A 13,993-nucleotide genomic window follows, 5' to 3' on the forward strand; every position below is an offset into this window, starting at 1 on the left:
AAAGTAAGATTTACGTAAAAGTAAAAAAAAAAAATCTATATATAGACTCAAACTCACTGTGGATCCAGACATTTGAAATGAGAAAGCTTCCTGGAGAGGTGGAGAAACGTCTTCAAATTTTGGAAACCAAGTCCAGTGGATTTTTTTGAACTTTTACGGAATGACTATGACCTGGATGACTGGGAATCTTCATCAGCTATCCAAATAAGATTTTAATTAGGCTTATAAATGTTTTAGAAATAACTGATTAATTTGTGTATTTAATTCAAATTATTTGTGCATAAAAAGTGTATTTAATTATTTCAGTATTTGTATAGGTTGACATAATGGCTTTATTTGAATTAGTCAGAAAAAGCAAATCTAAAAGGTGAATTACATTGACCATGTAACCCAATACAGAAGTCACCTTACTAGAATTCTCCAGTTTAATGGAATCAGTTGATGTTCATCTAATTAACCTCTCTGAAAGTTTCACTAATTGCGTAATTATCTTTTTGGGAAAAACAAAGCTGCAATAATATACAGTTTGGATAACTTATAAACAGTTTGTTATACCATATTGTAATTGCCATTATTATGTACAGTTCTATTAATAACAATATATTTATATTTTCTTACATTTTAGTCGAAATATATAAAGATATGAATAAAGTCAATGGATTTTTATTTTTTGTAATTGGACACATTTGATGCCTTGTAGTAACTAGTCCTAAGTGTGCAATGCTGCCACTGTTTCTCTGATGACAGCCTGGGTTGTACCACTATCAATACAATTGAGGGGGATCTTGTGTTATTAAAACGTGTAGTCTCGTCTTTATTAATGTTAAATAATAAATTAACAGGAAATCCACAATGTTTTTGTATTTATATAATTTTTTTTGTTAATTCAATGGTGGAATTTAAGAACAGATTAGTTTTATTGTTCTTACCTTAGCGCCTCACTCCCCTCCGAACTGATAACAACAGTTCGACCGGGAAGCGTGCTCCACTGTTTGGGGAAATACCTTTAAACAGCCATCTCTCCAGACTTCCAACAGTGTTTCAGCTTTCACTTTTGTCTATTTGAGGATAACCGATATAGCTGCGTAATTTTTAAAAGAGGACATCGTCTTTCTTGGACCGTAACATTTTGCCTGTCTCTGGAGGGGAACGGTTTGGTTTTGCTCTGTCTCCTGCAGCTGCACCATGTCCGACTTCATCCTGCTGCTCCTCATAGGCTTCCTCTTGCTGTGTCTGCTGCTGACGGTCGGTGGGCTGCTGGTTTACTCGGGGCTCCTTTCGGACGTGGTGGTTAAAACGGGAGCCCCTCCGATTAGGAATGTCACCGTCGCCTATAAGTTCAGGGTGGGCGCCTACAAAGACTGCGGTGCTTTCTTCACTGAGTGCAGCAGCATCTGCCCAAAGCTCAACTCCATCGGGATTTACTACGATGACCCCAAAAAGGTGAGACCCCGGGCCCTCAGAGCCCATAAAGGACATGTTAACTGCACCTGACCCCATGACATAACCGGGAATGTTCCCTGCATGCTGATAAGGTGGTTCTGGAGATATGCTCTGTTTGACCTGGACCAAAGTCAGACAGTTGGTGATCAGGTAGTTGCATTGCAAAGAAAAGCCCATTTGACGTTTTGGTTTTAAATGCAGTGTGCACACATCTATTAACTACGGAAGAGGATTAGGGCCACTGAAAAAAAAAAAAAAAGTTAACTGAATTTTACATTTTATTCCAGTTTAATATGGGGAAAAACACAGAATTCTGACCTTACTCTCATAATTCTGACTTTTTTCCCCTCATAATTCTGACTTTAATCTCAGAATTCTGACTTTAATCTCAGTATTTTGACTTTAATCTGGGAAATACTGACCTCATCCTCAGAATTCTGACCTTATTCTCAGAATTCTTACTTTAATCTGGGAAATTCTGGCTTTGATCTCAGAATTCTGACTTATTTCTTCTTTCTACAATAACAACCTAATCATTTTATGCTTTGACTGTTTTAGTCAACTTGTTTTAAGTCCTCCCTTTAATATATAATTGAAACATTTGTCAGAAATATCAGATAATCTGTATTTGCTATATTCAGTTACCGTAATACCAAATGTATATTTTTAGGACAGTAATACATATAGGATGTGCAAAGGAATATTAGGGAATTTGAAGATTCTTCCCAATATGACTCCAAGATTATGTCTCCAACTGTTAATGTGATCTTTATAAATGAATGGGAGAAAGCTCTGTAGTAGTTATGAATGTTTTCTATAAGCTAAACATGTTGAAAACTTCTACTTTTAAGTAGTTCAGACATTTAAGTATTTGTTTTGCTATTCAAATAAAACAATGGTCTGATTGATGCAACATCAAAATATACATTTGTATAAAGACAATCTTCAGTATAATTTCCTTGAATTTGGGGTTTTACAGACCCCACACAAAATAAAATGTTACCAAATAGAAAAAAGGCAACAAAAAAAGTCACATTAAGATTAACACATTTTTTTTCTCCAAGAAATTTATAGAATTTTGAGAATTTCAACTGTATTTATTACATTTATCTGGTTTATTTGTTATTTTATGTTTTTATTTCTACCCTAACATAAGGGAAAAGGAAAGGCATATGAATCCAGCAATCAATCCTGTTTTGTAGGAATGAACAGCAGGATAAACGCAGCTTTGAATCATCTTAGAGTAAATCCCTTCCTAACAGTGTTAAGTTCCTCAGCTGGATAAATCTAGTAAGTCTTTTTATTGTAAACACTATTAAAGTGGAGCTTTCTGGCTTAAGGTATTTTCATTGTAAAGGAACATGCCCTGTACATTTTACATGTTGCGTTTTCTGTAAATCAAAACCTATTTTTAAGGTTAGTTCTTTGCATAATAGACCATTTAATAGATCATTTAGAAGTTTGTACGAATTTGGCAACTTTTCTAAATCCTGAGCTTTGATTTTCAATCTGGGCTTCTGTTGCATCCTGACTATTATCTACATTTACACAAACCTTGAATGCTTTATAGGAGAAATAAATATATAACATCTTGAAACTGAAACATACCTGCAGTGCTCATATTTGCTATGATTTCTCTCTTTCTCTTTAAATAATTTCTATAAATAAATTGGTGGAAAGAGTTGGAAGTCTGTGTTCAACATCAGCTGCTCATTTTAATCTTAACACTAAAATTTTTTTTTCAACTTGAAAGGAACAGTTCGAATGATCAACAGTGCAAATAATAAAAGAGATGTTGTTTGGTGTGCATTGCTCAAGGGAATAATGTGCAGACAGTCTTTTTAAGGAAGTGGCTCTAAAGCAGGAAATAGTCAGCTGTTCAGTTGCCACGTTTCACTGGTGACATTTTTTCCTCCCTCTCATCTGCAGCTGCAGGCATTCTCAATTTGTTGGTCCCTAAATTAAAAAATGCATGCTTGAGAAAAGTAGATCTTGTCCATAATAGACCGCTGAATAGTTTGGGAAACTTTCATTTTCTTTCTGACTTTTGAGGCATTATATTTTTGCAAGAAGCAACACGTCCCCTTCTGACAACCTGATTGAAAGCCAGTTTGCATAAATGTTAGGTGTGATCTGTGGTTGTTTGCTGCTATCTTCTATGCTTGTGTTTTGAGTCAACAAGAAATGTCCTCACAGCAGCTGCTGGTTAGACAAGATTGTTTAACATCCAGGCTAAGGTGGAAAATAAAAGTATTCACCCAATCAATATTTTGGAAGAGCAAAGTAGGAAAAACTGTTGACAGCTTTTATTTTTTTTGTCCTAAACTTTGATGATCATGAATCATTGGCATATATTTTTTTACAGCTGGGAGGGTTAGATCATGTGACCAACCACGTGGCACATTTGAGACATTTGTCCAAACAGCCAGCCGTTCAGTCTATCTGGTGGACAAGTGACAAACGGACAGGTTCAGTGTCTGTTTCTTTATGTTTATCCATCCTCAGCCACCGATGTCGACCCTTAAGTTTGAGCTCTTCAGAGACTGTGGCACATTGACCAGACTGTGTTTGTTTTTCTGCTAACACCAACCAGCTCCCTGTCCTGCTTTTCATTCACAGACTTTTGTAGCGTGGCCAGTTCAGAGTCGTTCCAGTGGAAAACTGAGGCAAAGCAAGTCTGGAAATGTTTTCTGTTGATTTTGGAGAGATGGCATCACAAGGAGCTGGATGACTGTAGAGGGGATGGGTCTGATGCCTTCTCCCGGAGATGGAAACGATCCTCTCCATGAACAGTGTGGTCTTGGAGGCCAAGCAGCCAAATCTCTCCCACCTTTTTGTGTAAATGATCAGCCCATAAATCCTATTATATAACCCTTAAACATGTTATTACAGGTTTAAGGGATTACAGCTTATAAACGATCTAAAACCTTAATTGTATGATGCTCCCCTTAGTTTGTTATGTAACATTTGAACAATTTCCCACCAAGCAGGGAAACAAAGTGAAACTGAGAGGCTCCACCCATACAGCTGAACTTTGACTAATAGAATAAAATGTCTAATACACCAATTGCTGGTATTATGTTACTCTACGGTTGGATGCACTGCTCTACCTCTCCCATGAATGTTAAATTGGCTTGTTTTTACTAAATATAGATAATTTATATCAATGCTTCACAAAGTTAAGTTTGGTTATATTTGTATGTCATCAAACAGAAAGCATTGAGATGAGCTTTAGACCAGGATTTTTTTTTTTTTAAATGTAATTGTTTTATTTCTTCTCCCCTTCTTAACATGGTCTATCTAAAGAGTTTAAAGCTCAAACCAGTGATCACTGGAGCCAAAAGTTGCTTTGTTATTTATCGATTCTCTTGGGAAATTAAATATTATTAATATTATATGATGTTCAATTGGAAGAAATCTCTACACCGAGTGGCAATCTCCTTTTCACACTTGAAATATGTTCTGGATATCTCTAGACAGATGCATTGACCGGCTCATAGTTTTATTTACCGGTATTTATTTTTCTTGTATTGTATTCATTAGTGCATTCAGCAGCCATGCCTTGAGATCATGTGACGTGCATGCATTGCATCTCCCTCTGTTTGTTATCCATTCTTAATATTTTTTGGGGATTTATTTATTTTATGCTTATATTGAGACGTGTTTAACATTTGTTACATTTGTATAATTTTTAGCATATTAATGGAGGAAGAAAACACACTATGGGATAAAAGAATCGGCCCAAAGAATTAGCAGCAAATTGTGGGGATCAGTCAGACTAATGTCAAAATAATCAGAATGGGCATCGACCTTTAAAAAAAACCTGAATTGGTCACTCTTAAGTCCTGGACTTTTCGGTAGTGGCTATAAAAAGCTGTTTCATAGCTGTTATAGTCCCTTATTTTTCCTGACATAAAAATAGATTTCTTTTTTTCCTGTTGCAAAGGTCACAAAAATGTTAATCATTTGTGATCATTACTTCCAGAAGGTAAGACATAATTAGCATATAAGAGGTTCTTTTACTTGCCGTACTGTTCCTTTGTAATAATACCTGAGAACTAAGGAAATTTGTTCTTGTTTTTGTAAGTCTTTTGTCTCATCAGCTAGGACGCTGAAAGCCCCACTTTGCTTTACCTCTTCAATAATCTCCTTCCTGACCATCTCAGCTAGCACCTCCAAAATCTCATGTTGAATCATGTGACTTGTATATTTGGCATTGTAGTTGTGAAAGGTCATTCAGTGTGTTGAGAAGGATCCACACTTGGCCGAGGTGCACAATGGGACAAGACAGGCTCCATCATCTTGCTATTTTATCAGTTGAAAAGGAAGAACTTTCTAAGCTGAGTCACAGTGAAGTAAAGACCGCTTTGCAAAAATTATAAATAGGAGGTACACTTTAATGCTAAAAAAAAAAGAAAAACTTAGTTCAGGTTGAGTAAAACTTTCCCCTGAACTAAAACTCTGTAACCTAGGAATTAATGATTACTTCAGAATGTGTATAAGGAAACTTTTTATTTGTCAAAGTTGTTGATGTCTTATTTTTTATAGCTGCAATGATGAAAATGTTCATGTTTGTTAAAACAAATATGCTCTTACACTCATTAATATCTCAACGGGTAATTTTGGTAGGAATGTATCAGGGTGGGGCAGTGTGCTTGTCTGTATTTGTGTATGGAAGGAGGGGCATATGCAGTAGGGGGCCAGTGCCCCAGTAAAGACTTGTGCCTAGCAACGCCCCTGGTCTCACTCACAAGTCTGTGGATGAAAATTGTAATAATTACTTAAAATACTTTACAGTTAACACTGCACATTTTGAAATAACCTATGGTATTTAAGATTGAACCAAAATGTCCATAGAAACATCTGCATTCCAATAGATAAGCAATATGAAAGGACAAGTCACACATTTTTACATGGTGGGTAAATGACATATAGAGTTTAACTATCCACCTTGGGGACCTTTAGGTGCAGCAAATGTGGGAAATGGCTGAACCGAAATGTTTCTGTTGCGGCTGCTGCTGTCATCCGATTCGAAATAATCGTCATTATCATCCGTGTCTGTGGTCTCCTCTCTAGGTGCATCTAAAAATATTGATTGGCATAGATAACAAATTGTATTCAAATATAAATTACTTTTTTACAATATGTTATAAAGTACATATGTTTAACAAAGCCAAACAATTAAAAAACTGCACAGTACACAATGCCATCAATTTAATTTATTTAATAAAAGACAAAAGTACATTTTATTTATATACGGTAGCTCAATATAAATCCCAATTTGCCCAAGAGAGCTTCACAATCTGTACAGCATACATCAGCATCGGTCCTTAGATCCTGGATTTAAATGAGGGTCTGTGTTTTCACCTGGTCTGTGGGTGCTGGTCTGGCTCTGGAAGTTTTGTTCAACATGGGAGGGTCCCTGGCTGCTTTCAGGCTGACCGTCACCTTGACCTTTACTGTCTCTGTTCTGAGCCTGTTTCCTCTTAATGAAGAAATCTTTAATGTCTCCTTTTCTCCGTTTCATTGTTAACTCTACCTTTAAAAACATTTATTACAAAACACAGAATACACATAAAAACATTATTTTATGGTTATTGTAAGTGGGTTAAAATTATACTTTCCTTGACTATTAAGGTTTAATTAGCATCAAGATAGCATAATCCACATGGATTTAATGTAACAAAGTCAATAATAATATTTTTTTATAGATAAAATATAAGTAACACTTAAAGACAAAGCTGTAGCCTAAATAAGTTTCAAAAAATGTTTCACAATAAAAGCTTTATTCAGAAATTATAGGTTTCCTACACACACTTTTACCCGAAATGCTACAGAGTGCTTTTAATTTGAAATGTTACAGGAAATGTTGAGTTCCTGCAGCTTAATGCAAAAACTTTAACAAACAGAACAAAGTTTACCGAAATATGAACAATTATACTATCGGACAGTGGGATGATACAACAAGTGTATTTCAAATAAAGTCCTGTTAACTTCTGTACTAGTTAAGGAAAATATGCGGAAATAAGGTATTACATTTTAGCAAGCATTATGCTAGCGTTAGCGCTAGTGTTAGCTTGCTGGACAGCTATCATTAACATTAGCGCTGATTAACTCTATATCACAAAGCAGACTACTTGTAGCTTATATAAATTCAGCACACACACAAACGAAGCCCTTAAACAAATGTAACACAGTAAAGAGCCTTCATTTGTAACAAAGTAATCATTGTCTTGTCATACTTATTGCATGCAATTATCAAGAAATATAAAGATGTTAGCTCTCTTCCAGGACTGTACTTTTAACGGCACTTTTCTAAGGCAGAATAATAGACATCCATGAAAGCCAATGACATTTGGGATGGCACACGGGGTGGCCAATCAGATCACAAGGGGGGCAGGTGCCCCCCTTTGCCACCACGGTGGCTCCGCCTCTGCTTATGACATCATCATTCTATGGTGATGTCATAAGCAGAGGCGGAGCCATCCTTTGATCCCTGTTATATATATGAGTAGTTAGAATCTTTGCTTCATTCCAGCTCAGGTCTCTGGTGTGCTAGCTGTGGTTATTTTGCTCTCAAAGCGTTTATTGATTTAAACTGCAAGAAAACATCTAAAAAATGAATTTCTGGGCAAAGAACGTTGATCTCGCTCAGGTAACAGAAATGCGTAGAACAAACAGGAGAAACGCCCTAGAACTCTGTTTACTCAACGAACATCTTGAAAAAGGTTTTCGTGAAATGATATCACACCCTGATGTGCGAAAACGGATGAAAGACGAAATATCCTTAAACAAAAGATTTGAAAAGTGGATCAAGAAGCTTCAACACGAGCTAAGAGCTCAGAAGACTTTAACGGAGATTATCGCTGCAGAAAATGAAAAGATAAACGCTTTACGCTTGAGGAATATTGAACTTCTAAAGCAGTGGGAAAGTATGAAAGACGTGGTAGTAAAGTCAAAGAACCTGAAGAGTCAGTACAAGATCGCGAAACAGCAAAAGAAAATGCTCAAGGAAGCTAACAAGGATATAGAAAAAAGGGTAAAGAAGTTGAGCAAAGAAGCTACAAATCAAAGTGAAGTGGCTATGGAGGAAAAAAATAACTTGCCGGCTTGCTCTCCAAGTAAACAAAGCCAACCAGAGGAAGTTAGACATTCTGAATATTTATCAAATGACTTTCCCTCAGAACTCGTCATTTATGAGAGAGAAGCAACACCAGCTGACCAGCAGACCAAGGAACAAGAATTTCTACACTCAGTTTTAGAGTTGTCTGACAATGTATGTGAGGAACCAGGTCAGTTAGCACGGACACAACAACATTCAGACCAGAGGACTGATTTTGATAGCATTTCAATTGACTCGTCCTCAGAAATGGAGGAATGTGAAAGCGGACCTAAGCCTGCTGACCAACAGACTGAGGAAAAAGCTTTTTTAGAGGCAGTTTCTGACAAAATATGTGAGGAACCAGGTCAGTTAGCACAGAAACAACAACATTCAGACCAGAGGACTGATTTTGATAGCATTTCAATTGACTCGTCCTCAGAAATGGAGGAATGTGAAAGCGGACCTAAGAGTGCTGACCAACAGACTGAGGAAAAAGCTTTTTTAGAGCCAGTTTCTGACAATGTATGTGAGGAACCAGGTCAGTTAGCAGAGAGAAAGACAACCCAAGCAACAGATTCAGTGGACACATCAGATGAGTGGACAGTCAGTTCATGGTTCTTCACTCCATTTAAGTTTATTTTTGGTTGAAGTGTTATTCTGTGTCTTTGTGGTTGTTTTCTGTCAGTGTTTAGCTCTTGAGTTACTCTCTGTTGCCTCCTTGTGTCTATTTCTTTCCCCTTGGCTCCCTTCTTGTTAGTCCTATTCACACCTGCTCCATATCAGCTCATTAGCCCATGTGTAGCTGAGTTAATTAGATTCTTATTTTATTTGATGAATCTTCTCAAAACACCTTTTTGATTAATTTACATGTTTGTTGTTATTTCTGTTTTATACTGCTTTTATTTTGGTGCTCAGTGGCACAATGGGTAGCACTGCTGCCTTGCAGCAAGAAGGTTCTGGGTTCGGTTCCCAGCCCGGGGTCATTCTGCATGGAGTTTGCATGTTCTCCCTGAGCATTCGTGGGTTCTCTCCGGGTACTCCGGCTTCCTCCCAAAGTCCAAAAAGATGACTGTTAGGTTAATTGGCTTCTCTAGTTTCTCCTTAGGTGTGACTGTGTGCGTGAATGGTTGTATGTCCTATTTGTCTCTGTATTGCCCTGCGATGGACTGGCGACCTGTCCAGGGTGTACTGTGTTACATGCAGGCCTCCTAAGTCCACGTCAAACTTTTGTAATGATTTTACTGACCTCCTGTCTGTGATATGCGTTGATTATGAGAAGACATGAGAATGGCAGATAAATTAGACTAGATGCTGTATTTATTAATTTTGAAGAGAAACAGAGAATCAGATGCGTCTCTACTATTTTATTAAAAATAAAATGATAAAAAGGGACCTAAATTAAAACAAGATTAGAAGATGGTTAAAAGCCGTTTACATGTGGACCAGTGGGTTTATTCGGTTGGCTTCCCTTCTCATTGAGGTTCTGTTCTTGTATTTTTATGGAGCACTGATTCAGAACAAATGTCTCTAAAAGCTCCAAAAAGATTAAAAAAAAAAAAGATTATTTTTCATTTCTGATTAATTGAGGATCCAAAAGCAGAGAAGAGTTCTTCTTAGTTTAATGCAAACTGAAACAAACATCTAAAAATAAAATACTGAGAACCAAAACAAGCAGCAAACACCAGCATCAGGGAAAACTCATATGGAGAGCCAGAGGCGAGGAAGCAACTACCAATCAACAGGGAACCAGTCCATAAGAACTGCAGGGAGAGTATATATGGGAGACGGAACAAAGACTGGGGAAATCAGCTGATAGGGAGCAGGTGTGGATTAAAGAAACTAGAAGGGATCTAAGGGGAAAGTAGACAGAAACAGTGGGAACTGCAACATACTGTATTCAATTCGATTCAGTTTATTTCTATAGCTCCAATTCACAACACATCATCTCCAGGAACTTCCCAGTTCACCAGATCATGAACTCAAGCAAACTACTTAAATTTTTCATTCCAGCTGCCCTCTTCCTCTCCAAGATCCGCTTGGCTTGATGTAGCTCGTGCTTAAGATCATCCAGGTTTGTTTTGTAAATGGTTCCCAACAAAAACAGAGGAGTCTCTTCCAAAAAGTTGTTGCTTTTAGGATTGAGTGCTTGAATTCCTTTCATGATATCACAATTGGTCTTAGAAAAACGTCTCTCTAGCTCAGCCTTCACATTGTTCAAGATGGGATAGAAAACAGTGGTACAAAAATGGTCTTCATTACGGTTTCGCTGACCAGTTGTGGATGTGACAACAGATCCATGAAGAGCAGAGCTAGTCTTTGGCTGCCTTTTGGAAACCTTGTCTGTACTAATATTGCACTGATGAGCAATGTCCAGAACTTCTGTCCACAGTTTCCTAAAAAATGCTTCATCTCTGTAGTGCACAAATGTTTCTCGTAGTGCTTCAATCAGGTCAACTGCCCTGGCTAAGTCCAACGACAAGGATTGCAGCATATCAGACAAAAACTTTGTGTCTCCCAATATCGTTCAAAAAGTAGCCAAAAGGGCAATAAAGTTAAGATCTATCTGTCCAAGAAGTCCATGTGCTTCCGTTGTTCTCCTCTTCAATGTCATGGAGGACACGAATAACAGCTGGCAGCTGATCCATAAGGTTTGACAGGCATTAAACCTGCAAGCCCACCGAACATAGCTTAGTTTGGGCAATTCTCGAGGCTTATCCTGAAACATTGCACGCTGTATGTCATGCCACTTTTGATGTACATACGATCCAGATAGAAAAGTATGGAGGAGCTGCAGCCTCTGGAACTGCTTTCACGGTGTCCACAATTACCAAATTAAGGCAATGTGCATTGCAGTGCACATAAAAAGCGTGCTTAGCCAGCGACTGTATCCTTGCAGACACACCATTGTGTCTACCGCTCATCACTGAGGCCCCATCATAACCTTGCCCAACCAACTGCTCTCTGTATTCCAATCCATATTTTTGGAGGCTATTGACAATTTTTTCTGTTAGCCCTGCAGCATCAAGCTTATTCAAAATGCATAAAACTTTCATGTACTGTTCCTTTGTAATAATACCTGAGAACTAAGGAAATTTGTTCTTGTTTTTGTAAGTCTTTTGTCTCATCAGCTAGGACGCTGAAATCCCCACTTTGCTTTACCTCTTCAATAATCTCCTTCCTGACCATCTCAGCTAGCACCTCCAAAATCTCATGTTGAATCATGTGACTTGTATATTTGGCATTAGATTAGACTAGATGCTGTATTTATTCATTTTGAAGAGAAACAGAGAATCAGATGCGTCTCTACTATTTTATTAAAAATAAAATGATAAAAAGGGACCTAAATTAAAACAAGATTAGAAGATGGTTAAAAGCCGTTTACATGTGGACCAGTGGGTTTATTCGGTTGGCTTCCCTTCTCATTGAGGTTCTGTTCTTGTATTTTTATGGAGCACTGATTCAGAACAAATGTCTCTAAAAGCTCCAAAAAGATAAAAAAAAAAAAAAAGATTATTTTTCATTTCTGATTAATTGAGGATCCAAAAGCAGAGAAGAGTTCTTCTTAGTTTAATGCAAACTGAAACAAACATCTAAAAATAAAATACTGAGAACCAAAACAAGCAGCAAACACCAGCATCAGGGAAAACTCATATGGAGAGCCAGAGGCGAGGAAGCAACTACCAATCAACAGGGAACCAGTCCATAAGAACTGCAGGGAGAGTATATATGGGAGACGGAACAAAGACTGGGGAAATCAGCTGATAGGGAGCAGGTGTGGATTAAAGAAACTAGAAGGGATCTAAGGGGAAAGTAGACAGAAACAGTGGGAACTGCAACATACTGTATTCAATTCGATTCAGTTTATTTCTATAGCTCCAATAAAAAGCGTGCTTAGCCAGCGACTGTATCCTTGCAGACACACCATTGTGTCTACCGCTCATCACTGAGGCCCCATCATAACCTTGCCCAACCAACTGCTCTCTGTATTCCAATCCATATTTTTGGAGGCTATTGGCAATTTTTTCTGTTAGCCCTGCAGCATCAAGCTTATTCAAAATGCATAAAACTTTCATGTACTGTTCCTTTGTAATAATACCTGAGAACTAAGGAAATTTGTTCTTGTTTTTGTAAGTCTTTTGTCTCATCAGCTAGGACGCTGAAAGCCCCACTTTGCTTTACCTCTTCAATAATCTCCTTCCTGACCATCTCAGCTAGCACCTCCAAAATCTCATGTTGAATCATGTGACTTGTATATTTGACATTGTAGTTGTGAAAGGTCATTCAGTGTGTTGAGAAGGATCCACACTTGGCCGAGGTGCACAATGGGACAAGACAGGCTCCATCATCTTGCTATTTTATCAGTTGAAAAGGAAGAACTTTCTAAGCTGAGTCACAGTGAAGTAAAGACCGCTTTGCAAAAATTATAAATAGGAGGTACACTTTAATGCTAAAAAAAAAAGAAAAACTTAGTTCAGGTTGAGTTAAACTTTCCCCTGAACTAAAACTCTGTAACCTAGGAATTAATAATTACTTCAGAATGTGTATAAGGAAACTTTTTATTTGTCAAAGTTGTTGATGTCTTATTTTTTATAGCTGCAATGATGAAAATGTTCATGTTTGTTAAAACAAATATGCTCTTACACTCATTAATATCTCAACTGGTAATTTTGGTAGGAATGTATCAGGGTGGGGCAGTGTGCTTGTCTGTATTTGTGTATGGAAGGAGGGGCATATGCAGTAGGGGGCCAGTGCCCCAGTAAAGACTTGTGCCTAGCAACGCCCCTGGTCTCACTCACAAGTCTGTGGATGAAAATTGTAATAATTACTTAAAATACTTTACAGTTAACACTGCACATTTTGAAATAACCTATGGTATTTAAGATTGAACCAAAATGTCCATAGAAACATCTGCATTCCAATAGATAAGCAATATGAAAGGACAAGTCACACATTTTTACATGGTGGGTAAATGACATATAGAGTTTAACTATCCACCTTGGGGACCTTTAGGTGCAGCAAATGTGGGAAATGGCTGAACCGAAATGTTTCTGTTGCGGCTGCTGCTGTCATCCGATTCGAAATAATCGTCATTATCATCCGTGTCTGTGGTCTCCTCTCTAGGTGCATCTAAAAATATTGATTGGCATAGATAACAAATTGTATTCAAATATAAATTACTTTTTTACAATATGTTATAAAGTACAGTGGGATGATACAACAAGTGTATTTCAAATAAAGTCCTGTTAACTTCTGTACTAGTTAAGGAAAATATGCGGAAATAAGGTATAACATTTTAGCAAGCATTATGCTAGCGTTAGCGCTAGCGTTAGCTTGCTGGACAGCTATCATTAACATTAGCGCTGATTAACTCTATATCACAAAGCAGACTACTTGTAGCTTATATAAATTCAGCACACACACAAACGAAGCCCTTAAACAAATGTAACA

General features: G+C 37.4%; 1 protein-coding gene across 1 annotated transcript in view; it reads left to right on the forward strand.

The window, feature by feature from the left end:
- The first annotated feature begins 967 nt into the window (after positions 1-967).
- tex264a (testis expressed 264, ER-phagy receptor a) overlaps positions 968-13,993 on the forward strand; it is a 110,985-nt gene continuing 97,959 nt past the window's right edge. Inside the window, exon 1 of the mRNA XM_038279980.1 lies at positions 968-1,443. Within this exon, the coding sequence (XP_038135908.1) occupies positions 1,186-1,443 (258 nt within the window). The 5' untranslated portion in view covers positions 968-1,185. The remainder of the gene's footprint in view (positions 1,444-13,993) is intronic.

This window comes from Cyprinodon tularosa, unplaced genomic scaffold (assembly GCF_016077235.1).
Source record: "Cyprinodon tularosa strain WSP-4 unplaced genomic scaffold, ASM1607723v1 ctg154, whole genome shotgun sequence".
In the NCBI taxonomy this organism is placed as follows: Eukaryota; Metazoa; Chordata; class Actinopteri; order Cyprinodontiformes; family Cyprinodontidae; genus Cyprinodon; species Cyprinodon tularosa.